The sequence below is a fragment of the Tamandua tetradactyla genome, chromosome 2, assembly GCF_023851605.1.
Source record: "Tamandua tetradactyla isolate mTamTet1 chromosome 2, mTamTet1.pri, whole genome shotgun sequence".
In the NCBI taxonomy this organism is placed as follows: domain Eukaryota; kingdom Metazoa; phylum Chordata; class Mammalia; order Pilosa; family Myrmecophagidae; genus Tamandua; species Tamandua tetradactyla.
In genome coordinates, this window is record NC_135328.1 from 24,659,799 (window position 1) to 24,673,122 (window position 13,324).

Consider the following 13,324-nt stretch of genomic DNA (forward strand, 5'->3'; position numbering starts at 1 on the left):
TTTTTCTATGCCTTTACAGAATAGATTATATAACTTATTTCAGAGGATAGAAAGGAAAAAACTAAAATGGGTTCATTTCATGAAACTGATGGCAAAACTGGACATGGATAGTACCAAAAATAGGGAAAATTATAGTCCAGTGACCACTGAAATACAGATGAAAATATCCTAAATGAAATACAATGTGAATAGAATTTTATAGTGTGTCCATGTAATCAGTATAATTCTCCACATTAGAGGATTAAAAGACTAAAGTGGGAAAAAATCTACATGATTATTTTAATAGATGACATTAAATTCTTTTGAAAAATCTCACAGTTAACAATAGAAAGAGCCTTTTAGCAAACTTGAAATAGAAGGGATGTGGAATTTCTTCTACTTGATAAAGGGCATATACCAAAAACCTAGAGTGAGCAATCAGATTTAATGATGAAACGTCAGAAGCTTTTCCACGAAAATTTAAAAAATAAAATAAAAAATGCTTGTTATCCCTCTTTTTAAACAGTATGCTAGTGAGCCATCACAATGGAATAACGGAAGAAAAAGAAATTGCAAGTTAAAAGAGGAGAGAAAATGGTGAAGAGATTGGACCATTTGTGCTATTTTGCAGTTCTTTTGAAAGAGTTGCCCTGCTGCCCCAGTTTGAGTTTAATGTAAAGTCATGTTTAAAAAGGTGGAGTTCATTTGCCACTGATGGTGTCTCTCTCTCCCACTTAACCTAGCTAACTAGTGATAATAAAAACAGCATTCTTCTTGGATGGTGGGAGGGCTTCCTTTTTATTTAGCAATTCTGTGCACAGGATGAACAGTTAAATTGATGAGATTACTTTATCCAATTGTCAGTAAATCCTTTCATAGATTTTAAGGATGTCTGTGAGAGAAAAAAATTATCTCCTCTACTAATTGTTAATTTTGACTGAAATTTTTTACAAAACTAAAATGAAGTAAGAGTGTTGTGGAAGGTTTTAACAGTGGTATAATATCTCCAGGTAATGCCTAGGTTGATAAAGATTTCACAGGAAAGAAGATAGAACATCATTATTTTCTGTCAGGACAATGGAAACTTACCAAATTATTTGGTAAATGCCACTTGGTCTGTGATTATAAAGACAATAAAATTCCCATTGTATATTAACTAATCTGAGGAAAGTAAACTTTTAAGCAAAAATCAAATAATACATATGTTCTACTCAAAAATTTATAGGTCATGGATTCATAGTTCACTGACTTAAAATCCAACAAACTTGTTTCTAACTAATTGACAACATAAACAATGCCCTCCTTGTCTGGGTTATTATTATTATTATTATTTTGTCGATTACAGAATGGGCATGCATTTTTATTGACATTTATATATTTTTACTTATCTTTGTTGATTGTTTCTGATTAATTAAATTGAAGTATTATCTATCTTATTTGCTCATAAAGGCAGGTGTAAACCCAGCCAGTAAGATGAAGTCACAATCTGAATGACATGTCATGCTTACTTGACATAAAACATTCTTTTAATTTTTTAAAATTTTACATCAGATTCATATCTGTCATAATTTCTGTTGGAAAAAAAAAGCGTTGTGGAATAGAAAATGAATGGAAAGATTTTCTGTGGTACCACGTTAGGAGCCCTTAAACTTATATTCTGAATTAGGGTTGCCTTAGTTCACATATTGGGTTCTATCACAGGCCTTGAAAGTGCAAACGGCTTAGCTGAACTTTATGCTAGCTCTAAAAGCCAAGCCAGTACTGCAGACCATGGTGACTTTTAAGCTTAGTCCTATTTGCTGGTAACCTGGATATGGGACATGGCATGGGCTGTTCTGTGTCACTCGCCACCCTCCTCCTCTCCACAATCCCATTTTACAATCAGTTTTCACATTTTATGGTTTGTTTATCTTTCTTCTTCTCCTAGGAAGCAGGAATTTTCTTTTTGTTGACTAGAGTAAATGAAATATTTGAAGAAAAACTAAGTTAAAGGAAGCTTGTATTTAGGAACAAGAATTAACAGTTGAGTTAAAATGTCTTTGAGTTATTGTCACATTGTTTTTTAGATTTAAGATGTTTAGGTTTATGTATCCATCTTCAGCATGTTTTTGCTCATAAATTCCTCATTGTTCCAAGCACTGCTTTATAAAATTTGTAGTCTTTCACATCCACCCTATCTACTTGGACTTACTATTTTTCTCCCTTTCAGCTCTTTGATGAGACTGTCAAGGCTAATATTTAGGAAAGAATTGTGTTCCTGGCCGATGTTATTAGATTGACCATAATTTCTCCCTCATTTCAACTTCACTGTGTTAACGGTATAGAATGGGACAGGTGAACATTCTGCTGACCAGCATCTGATGGGGGAGGGTGGGGGCTGATGAGGGATAGATGTGTTTGATGGCGAAATAAGCAATTCCATGAATATGAGTGTACAGAGTAAAATTGGGAACAGCAGATGGTGGGACTAAGCTGTATCTTATTTCTTCCTCAGCTATGAGAGTTGCCTTGGCTGTCTGACAGAAGCCAGCTGGGCTTGTCCATTAACTACCAGCACCTATTAATTTGGGTGGAAGGGGCTTACTGCTTTCTTTAGAATTTGTTCAGTCTCTCATTTCTGGGTATGGCTTCTTGTGCTCTTGAATATCATGGTAAAATATGATATTCAAGGGAAGAATATATTACAGCAGACCTTTCCTTGGAGAACATCCCAGTTATATCCCTTTCCCACTATGCCATTACGTTTTGACAGCTGACTTTCCTGTTCCTTTTTTCTTTAATCCTCGGATATTTTAAATTCCTGTGATCTCTGCTATCGCCACCTCAAATCTCATCATTGAACATTCTTCCATGTTGTGAAGAGAAGAAACATTTCTCAGAAAACTCGAAAGTAGAATATGAGACTATAACGTAAACTTAAAAGAAACCGGACAAGTCTGTTAGTTTTAGCTTTCCCTCGTAAAATATATAATTTAATTTACTTGATCCAAACTTCCTTCAAGTTTTGGGTTAATTTCTGGAACTCACCTGCTGATCAAAATAGTTCTGCCATGGGTACAGTGAAATTTATTATAACTAACATTCCTTGGGCTGGTTTAGAGATATTCTGTAGTAGTTTGAGGTGAAAGGAAGAAACTGTTTGTAGGATCACACAAGGTATGGAACCGAAGGTGAAGCCTGGGAATGCACTTTGGTGTCCTGGGTACTCTGTATCCTTGGGAATTCCACATTGTGATGGAAAAGGAGAGTCATCTTATACATGTGCTGTTTATTTGAGTGTTCTTTAGTTAGATTATTTTAGTAGTAGTTTAAATTTGATGGGAATTTAACAGTGTATAACCTACTGGAAATAAGTAGAGAAAAGTAAGTTTGGGGCTGAGAACAGGAAGCAAGAAAGAAGGGGACAGTGCTATAAATCTCCCTGGCAGTGTAGGACAGAACTCCCAGGATGAGCCAGGACCCAGCATCATGGACTTGAGAAAGCCTTCTTGACCAGAAGAGGAAAGGGAGAAATAAGACAAAATAATGTTTCAGTGGCTGAGAGATATCAAAGTCAAGAGGGATCCTAGAGGTCATTGTTATACAATATATATATATATATATATGTATATGTATATCCCTTTTTAGTTTATGTTGCATTGAAGTGGCTGGAGGAAAGTACCTGAAACTGTTGAACTGTGTTCCACTAACCTGGATTCTTGAAGATGACTGTATAACAAAATAGCTTTTACACTGTGACCGTGTGATTGTGAAAACCTTGCATCTGATACTCCTTTTATCCAGGGTGTGGACAGATGAGTAAATAAATATGAATACAAAATGAATAAATAATAGGGGGTTAAGGGATAAAATAAATTGGGTAGCTTGAAGTGCTGGTGGTCAATGCGAGGGAGGGGTAAGGGTCTGAGTTTTTTTTCTTTTTATTTCTTTTTCTGGAGTGATGCAAATGTTCTAAAAATGATCATGGTGATGAATACACAACTATGTGATGATATTGTGATTGTACACCATGTGTGGGCTGTATGTGTGTGAAGATTTGTCAATAAAAATATTTTTTTAAAAAGTGTGTGAGGGACAGGTGGTAGATGAAAGGAAGAGCAGGAAAAAGGTGGTTGGTCTGGCTTTCCTTTAAGAGAGGTATTATGGAAGAGCAGTATACCCCAACATTAGATCTATATTTTATTTCCTACATCTTTTTTGGGATGGGAGGAGGGGGGTTGAAGAGGGCTTGAAGCTTCACTTCAGAAGCCAGCTTAGTTCACGTGCTCTGGTATGTAATTCTCACTGCACTGTTGCATGAGATAAGAAGGGAGTTTGAAAAATACCCTAGCTGGCCCTGGGATTTTCTTCCCCAGCTGTCTGAGCTAAATAGGTTACCAAAAATCACCTGGGATCTCTAGAGCTTTGGGGTAGGGCCAGCCCTTCCTGAACCATATGGACTGGGAATGGGGAAGGATGGTTCCTCAAAGGGAAATTTGGGTGCTCTTAACATTACAAGGGGAACAGGATGCTGGACAGTCAAAAACATTAAAATGTCCAATATAGCTATCTTCAGAACTGTTTAGTATGAGAGTTCTGTTGTTCAGTCATGGATGCATTAGAACTTCCACTGTTGAAGCCTAACCCCTCCCCACCTTGCCTCTGTTTTGCCACAGATACCTGTTTCCCAAGTTTACACTGTGCTGGACGGAGTTTGTAGACATGAAAGTCCATGTGCCCTGTGAAACCATTGAATACATTGAAGCCAACTATGGTAGCACCTGGAAGATTCCTGTGAAGACATGGGACTGGAAGCATTCTCCCCCCAATGTGCAGCCCAATGGAGTCTGGCCTATTTCTGAGTGGGAGGAGGTTATCCAGTTATACTGAGACACTAGATTGAAATGGGAGAATTAACCTCCTGAGAAAAAGGTTGTTACCTGTTTAAAAAAAAGTAGATAACTATTCTAGTTTGCTAGCTGCCAGAATGCAACACACCAGAGATGGATTGGCTTTTAAAATGGGGATTTATTTTGTTAGTTTTCAGAGGAAAGGCAGCTAACTTTCATCTGAGGTTCTTTCTTATGTGGAAAGGCTCAGGGTAATCTCTGCTAGCCTTCTCTCCAGGCCTCTGGGTTCCAACAACTTTCCCTGGGGTGATTCCTTTCTGCATCTCCAAAGGCCTGGGCTGAGCTGCGAGTGCTGAGATAAGGTACGCTGAGCTGCTTGGGCAGTGCTACGTTGCGCTCTCTCATTTAAGCACCAGCCAGTTAAGTCAAACGTTATTCATTGCAGCAGGCACGCCTCCTAGCTGACTGCAGATGTAATCAGCAAAAGATGAGGTTCACGTACCATTGGCTCATGTCCACAGCAACAGAACTAGGTGCCTTCACCTGGCCAAGTTGACAACTGAATTAACTACCACAATAACTATTTGTCAAACATCAGTGGGAGCCAAAGAAAAATGACAAGCTTGAAGACACAGCAAAGAGTCCCAACTCTTGAACCATTGGATTTGATCCTTTGTTCACCATTTCTTGAAGAGTTTCCATATGCCAAGTATTCAAGTTTGCTAGCTGCCAGAATGCAATATACCAGAAATGGAATGACTTTTAAAAGGGGAATTTCATAAGTTGCTAGTTTACAGTTCTAAGGCCGAGAAAATGTCTCAATTAAAACAAGTCTATAGAAATGTCCAGTCTAAGGCATCCAGGGAAAGATACCTTGGTTCAAGAAGGCCAATGAAGTTCAGGGTTTCTCTCTCAAGTAGAAGGGCATATGACAGAGTTTCTCTCTCATCTGGAAAGATACTTAGTGAATACGGTCAGGGTTCCTCTCTCATCTGGAAGGGCTCATGGTGAACACGGCGTCATCTGCTAGCTTCTTCTCCTGGCTTCCTGTTTCATGAAACTCCCTGGTAGGCATTTTCCTTTTTCATCTCCAAAGGTCGCTGGCTGATGGACTCTACTTCTCGTGGCTGTGTTGTTCTTCTCTGCTGTTCCTGAATCTCTCATTCTCCAAAATGTTTCCTCTTTTATAGGACTCCAGTAAACCAATCAAGACCCATCCAAATGTGTGGAGAGACATCTCCCCAGTCCAGTTTAACAACCACTGTTGATTAGGTTACGTCTTCAGGGAGATGATCTAATTACATACAATATTGAATAGGGATTATTCTGCCTCTACAAAATGGGATTTTGATTAAAACATGGCTTTTCTAGGGTACATACATCCTTTCAAACCAGAACACCAAGTGCCATTCATGAACACTTCATGTTTTCTAAATTTATATTTCTTGCACCCCATTTTAATAATAACACTAAAATAATAATAAAAACATCTCTAATTTTGCTAACTCTGCTCTTATTCAGTTTCTTCATTCATCAATTACAGCTCTGTATCTTTAACTTGCAGCCTATAAATAAATTTAAATGTCATGTAAACCTGCCCATTCCCTCCCCTCTCTCAGGTCTCCTAAAATGGAGGATAAATGGTGAAGCTGGCAGCCCATCCCAGATCATAGTGTTTATAAAGTTGAGCCCATCGCTAATCATTCAATCTGTTGAATATAGATGGGGCAGGAACTTATACTTCCTTACTTTATCGAGTACCACCCACTCTGGAACCCTCTGGTTTCTTTTCCCTTAGTAGGCTGGAATGGCTCTGTCTCCCTCATCTTTTCACAAGTCCCTTCAATTATATATTCCAAGTGAGAGATAAAGGAAAATACAGGCAGGATAAACCCTTTTTCTTTCTCTTGGTAAGGAAACTAAGTCTCATATCTTGTCTAGGCTGCTTAAGACTACTTTTGGGCAAGTTTGACAGATTTTCCCCGAAGATTGAGACCAACACTAGGAGTCTCAGAAATGGAAACCAGAAGGTCTAAGGGTCTAAGGGAACAGGCTGTCAGAGTTTCCCTAAAACAAAATTGAGGAAAAAATACTGTGCAACAATTTCATTTGGAAATTTAAAATCAACAACAAAAATCTTTGACAAATATCCAGCAACCTTCCTCTTTTAGGATGAGCTTTCAACACGAAATCATTGGGTCTTTTCCTAAATAATATCATCAAGTTTTCAGGGCCCTTTATATATCAGCAAACTTGTCCCAAACTGGCAGGCCGTCATAATCATGTCTCTTTGCTAGAAAATCAGCCCATGAAATTCACACACAAATTCCAGACAGCTGATCCTAATTTCATTTTGTATGGTAAAAAAAATAATAACAGATAATGTTGGCATTCCTGCAGAAAATCCACCCTATTTGGTGAGAATCATTTGCTTGTGCTCAGCATCTACAAGTGTATACATTCCACATTTCTGCCTGTTTGAAATTAGAACTCCCACTGTTTGCCAGGGGATCTTACTCACCCCTGTTCAAGTTACTGTCTTCTATCTGTCCTTGGGGTGCAAGGGCTTAAAGTGTGAAAAATCCAAGATATCTTGGCCCTTTTGACAGAGGTTCCATATCCATCCCTTCATGGACCACTGGCTGCTAAAATATGTTTCATGTCTGTCTGCTTGCTTCACAGGCTTCAGCTCCTGGGTTCCACCCTAACTCAGAGTACAAGTAGCCACACAATCCTCTAAGCAGGAACACATGTCCTTCCCTCTGCTGCAGCTACTGAAATCTGGTATAAAACCAGAGTTCCTGGAGCAAAATGGTCCCTGAGAATAGCTGGGATAGCAGATTTCCTTGGTTCCTTAGTACAGACCCAGAAATGTGACTACTAGTTGTCAGAATGTCTACGAGCATCCCCTAAAAACAAGTTAACACTCATGTGAAAATGAAAATCATCTTGCTTTTGAATCTTAAAACCAAGATGGGGCCTTAGGGCAAGGTTCATTTTAACCCTGTTATTTTATCTTAACAGTAAGTCTTCCAGTCTATGAACATGGGCTGCCTTTCCATTTATTTTGGTCTTTTAATTTTTTTCAGCAACATTTGTAGTTTTCAGTGTACAAGTCTTTTACATCCTTGGTTAAGTTTATTCATAGATACTTTATTCTGTCATATATTATTATAAATAGAACTGTTTTCTTGATTTCCCTTTTGGATTGTTCATATTGGCGTATAGAAACACAACTGATTTTTTTGTTGATCTTGTAATCCACAACTTTGCTGAATTCATTTATTAGCTCTACTAGCTTTCTTGTGGATTCTTTGGAATTTTCTATATGTAGGATCATGTCATCTGCAGATAGAAATAGTTTTACTTCTTCCTTTCTAGTTTGGTTATCTTTTATTTCCTTTTCTTGCCTAATTACTTTGGCTAGAACTCAGTGTTGGATAGCAGTGGTGAAAGTAAGCATGCTTTTCTCGTTCCTGATCCTAGAGGGAAAGCTTTCAGTCTTTCACCACTCAGTGTGAGATGTTAGCTATGGGTTTTTCATATATGCCCTTTATCATCCTCTTATTTCATAACTTAAGAAATAAGTGATTTGCATAAGAAATTTTAAAGCTAGAACACAAGAGTGTCATGACTTCTAATCCAGTGTTATTTCATTATATCATGACACAGCATCTTTCACCCTGCTGAAAGGCTTTGCAGAGAAGCCTCAATGGGACTAACTTCCAGGGAATTTCTGCCATTCCCTACTTAGTATCTTTTAGCTCAGATTGAGAGCCTAAGGTGGCAGAGAGGTCAAGGAAAAATGTTATTTTCTTGTCCAAAAGGCACCTTCTTACCTTTATCTGAAGAATGCCTTATTCAGAATGATACCTGGTTATATCAGCCTTTGGTCATGATATTCTTACTGATCAGGAGTACTTGATTCTCCTAAGCTGAAAATGTGTCCCATTGTTACATTACCCTTCTACTTCCCCAGGGAATTGTCAGCCCAGGTTTTAATGATGGAGGAAAGGGAGGAGGAAAGAAATGCTTTCCTAATGCCCCTTTCTGAAGAGTCCATCTCCTTCCTAAGCAGCCATTCCTGAGGCCCTTTATCAACCTCTTGTCTTGCTGGAGGATCTTTACCTGGTAGTAGTGGTCTCTTTCACCAAAGAGAGCAATAGCTAGGTATAACTGGAGTGCTTTGCAGTCTTCAGGATTTTTCCTCTGGATGGCTTCAAAGGAGACTGGAGTATCTAGTTTCAAGTATTTAGACTGCTATTAGTTATTCATATTGATACTGTCTTATGAGTACAAGTATTTGATATTAGATTGTACTCATTCCTTTATTATTTTGTGACCCCCAAACCATTTTTTTCTGTTCTTACATAACTACAAAGCTTCAAATGGCACACAAGACAGACATGGTGTCACAGCTCTACCTGCAGGAAAGCTGTGGGTTTATAGGTTGGGGGCCAGAGGTGCATCTGGGAAACACCCTGGGAACAAGCTCCCATGCTCCAGTGAAAACTTCACCCAATATCACAATTGTTCCTAGTCCTCTCCTTAGTTTCACCTTCTGGAAAATAAACAGTTCTTTCAACATCAGTGTTATAAATCCCCTGGGGGAAATGTCCCCTCAAAACAGTAGAGAAAGTGATATTCCCACCTCCTAACGCATAGTCATCAGTTGTAACATTTTTAAGGCATGGAGAAATTCCAGTTTCTAAGTACTCAAAACCATTTTTTCTGAAGAAATGTCCCAGCATTTCTTTCCTCCTCCCTTTCCTCCATCATTAAAACCTGGGCTAAGTCACCCCTAATCTCTTATTTAGGGAAGGCACCACGGTGTCATGAAAAGACTGCAAACTTTTGAGTAAGGCCTGAGTTTGAATCCCACCTTCATTCTCTAGGGTTTATGCTGGGGTACCTCTCAGCCTCAGTTTCCACATGAGTGAGTGAGGGAAGTGATGCATATTTCTATGGATTCTTAGGAGAATGAAATGAGACAATTATTTAAAGTACTTAGCATGAGGCCTAGGATTTAAGTATATACTCAAGAGATGTTCTGTTTCCTACTTTCATGTCCCTTCTCTGATTAGTTTTCAAATAGGATTAAACAAATGGTATGTCAGGACATGTTGCCTTATTCAGAAGGTTGCTGGTTGAATTTGCTTAAGGAAAAAAATATTTAATTTCTGTCAGGCCATTGAAGGCAAGTTGTATGGTTTATGAATTCAGAAACATTAAGTCACCTCCTCTCCCAGTAGAACTTGAACAAACTATTGTCTTCTAGGGTATCCTTATACTATCCCCTATGCTACCTCATTTCTTGGTCCGTAGCAATTCATTCTCTGCACCTTCCTTGATTTAGTGCCTGGTTCTGCCCTAGACTTCCCTTTCAATGTTCTAGCTTTTCCTTGAGGTCAATCTTCCTGTCCTTGTTAGTGAATCTCTACCAAGCTAAAATCAGATATGTCACAATTTGGAGAAGGAAAGAATCATGTGTTTCATTTACTTGCCTATGCTGATGAATGTATCAGTATTAAGAAAGGAAAATTGAAAATACTCATTTCCACCATTTGCCCCTATCACCACCACCAGTTTATGTTTCTCTCTCTTACATGGACAAGTTTATTTGAAAATCCTGATCAACTAGACAAGAATCAGCAGGGCATGTAATGCCATTTTAAGCTGTCCTGCATCAGATTGAATCCTAATTATAGTTTATAAGTCAAGCAGACCAATTTAATGTTGGTCCTTTTGTACAGGACTAGTGCTACAGTGGACAAGTACACATTTTCTAATGAGAAATCTCTTTCTAGATTCTTAGAACATCTAGTCTAGAATGTCTGTCCTTGCCACCCCCAACGCAACCTAATACAGAGATTATGTAGAGGAAATTGAAGTACTGTATTTTGTTCTTTATGTAAAATGAGATGCTGTCTCATGAACCTTTTAGAAATTATATAAGATTTTGAGCCTTTTGATGACTCACACAAGCATGGGAAATAGGTCATGTGTTTGCTAAATGAAAATCAAAAGTATGTAGCTATTTGTGTCCATTCAATTTCATTACAAGAAATAATGTACATGAATTTTCTAAAAGTAATGTTTTAAACATGAGTAGATTTCAGTGTATGCTTACCAGTTTATTTGGTTTTATCTTCAGATACAGATACTTTGTGGTACTACTGAAAAATATCTTTAATATTATTTTGATCAGAATTTGTAATATATAAACCAGTTTGAGGTGATGAATACAATTTTTCTAATCTCTTGGGGTGTTCTGTGTTTATTTTCAAAATTTGCAGTAGAAAACAGTGACTAACATACATGAACAATCTTGTAAAATAGTAATTTTGCCACCAGTGCAATATTTCCAAAATTAAAAGTCTGAGAACTCTAGAATTCTGCACTCATATACTTGGGGATCCAAGGATTCTCAATGTTAAAGCCTGCCAGCCAAAGACCACTAGGAACACACCTGCGATAAAAGAAAGGTTTATTAGCTTGTAGCAGGAAGGGAGAGCACCCACCATAGCATGGTTCAGAAAGAAGGAACTAGAAAGGGTTTTTATAGGTTTTGAGCTACAGTCAGAATTAGTGAAGAGTAGCTGTGGTAAAGTGGAAATAACACAGGATATCGAGTAAAAAGTAATGTGTTCAAATTCAACAACTAAAAAGGGACTACACACCATGACCAAGTGGGATTTATTTCAAGTATATAAGACATTCAAAAATCAATCAGTGTAATATACCACACCAACAAGCTAAAGCTAAAGAAAAATCATATCAATTGACACACAAAAAAATTTAACAAAATCCAACTCCCATTTGTGGTAAAAACTCCCAGCAAGTTAAAAGTAGAGGGGACTTACCTTAACTTGAGAAAGAGCATCCTAAAATCTATACATCATATTTATTGGTGAAAGACTAAATGTTTTTGCCTAATACAGGGAAGGCAAGGATGTCCCCTCACTGCTGTTCTTCAATGTAGTACTAGAAGTTCTAGCCACTGCAGTACGGCAAGAAAAAGAAAGGCATGTGGGTTGGACAGGAAGAAATAAAACTGTCTTTAGTTGCAGATGACATGTCTACATAGAAAATACCAAGGAATCTATTTTTTTGTTAATTTTTTTTATTTAAGAAAAAAGAACAATACACTTAGAACCACCAACAATAGATATCTTAGCCTAACCATAGGCATAGTTAAATAAAGTAACCATGTAATCATTGTAAAGCTTCTGCATAGTAAGTTTGATAAACCAATTTAAAATTAAGGCAACAAAGAAAAAATCTACGTATTCACATAGCAAAGTTCTTAGGTTCTAAGTATTAAACACTAACATAGATACCATCTGATCAGCTGTCAAAACTGTGAATGTTCTCAAAATATCAAGTATAAAGTTCTTGCAAATATCTACATTGCTATAGTAATGACCTGTGTTACTAAATTTTTTCCTGATTTCAGGAAAATGTGAAGATACAAATATTTTTACAATTAACATGGAAATTTTGACTGCCTAAAATGGATGTCTAAGTTAGCTTATCCATAGGCATATTAAATATATATATATATATCTAAGAAGTCATCATAAAGCCTGTTTCTACAATATGTTTCATAAAACAATTTAAAATTAAAGCAAGGAAGGAAAAATATCTATAAATACAAATATCAGAGTTACTTGAATTTTAAATATTAAACAGTATCTTAAATGCTATTTGATTATCAAAACTGTGTGCAATCTCAAAATATCAAGTAAAATGTTACTACAAATATCAACTTTGCTGTAGTATATATAGTAGTGAGCTATGTTGCTAAGTATTTTCAAATTTTTGATTTCAGGAATTTATTTTACCTAATATTTGTGACTGCCTATAGTTTTTTTAAAATTTGTTTTTTAATTTTTTTTATTAATTAAAGAAAAAAAAGAAATTAACACAACATTTAGAAATCATTCCATTCTACATATGCAATCAGTAATTCTTAACATCATCACATAGATTCATGATCATCATTTCTTAGTACATTTGCATCGATTTAGGAAAAGAACTAGCAAAACAACAGAAAAAGATGTAGAATGTTAATATAGAGAAAAAATAAAAATAATAGTAAAAAAAAGAAAAAGACACAAACAAACAGACAAACAAAAAAAAACATAGCTCAGATGCAGCTTCATTCAGTGTTTTAACATGATTACTTTACAATTAGGTATTATTGTGCTGTCCATTTTTGAGTTTTTGTATCTAGTCCTGTTGCACAGTCTGTATCCCTTCAGCTCCAATTACCCGTTATCTTACCCTGTTTCTAAGTCCTATTGGTCTCTATTACCAATGACATATTCCAAGTTTATTCTCGAATGTCGGTTCACATCAGTGGGACCATACAGTATTTGTCCTTTAGTTTTTGGCTAGACTCACTCAGCATAATGTTCTCTAGGTCCATCCATGTTATTACATGCTTCATAAGTTTATCCTGTCTTAAAGCTGCATAATATTCCATCATATGTATATACCACAGTTTGTTTAGC

At 36.9% G+C, this 13,324-nt stretch overlaps 1 protein-coding gene across 9 annotated transcripts in view; it reads left to right on the forward strand.

Moving 5' to 3' along the window:
* The window catches only part of FKTN (fukutin), a 102,749-nt gene extending 90,489 nt beyond the window's left edge, over positions 1 to 12,260 (forward strand). For 4 of the 9 annotated variants that reach the window (XM_077141011.1, XM_077141019.1, XM_077141047.1 and 1 more), the window contains one exon: positions 4,635 to 12,259. In XM_077141011.1, coding sequence (XP_076997126.1) covers positions 4,635 to 4,848 — 214 coding nt within the window. In that variant the 3' untranslated portion in view covers positions 4,849 to 12,259. Of the gene's footprint in view, positions 1 to 4,634 lie in introns of all 9 variants that reach the window. The other 5 variants (XM_077140999.1, XM_077141003.1, XM_077141004.1 and 2 more) reach the window with 3 other exon arrangements.
* The last annotated feature ends 1,064 nt before the right edge of the window (positions 12,261 to 13,324 follow it).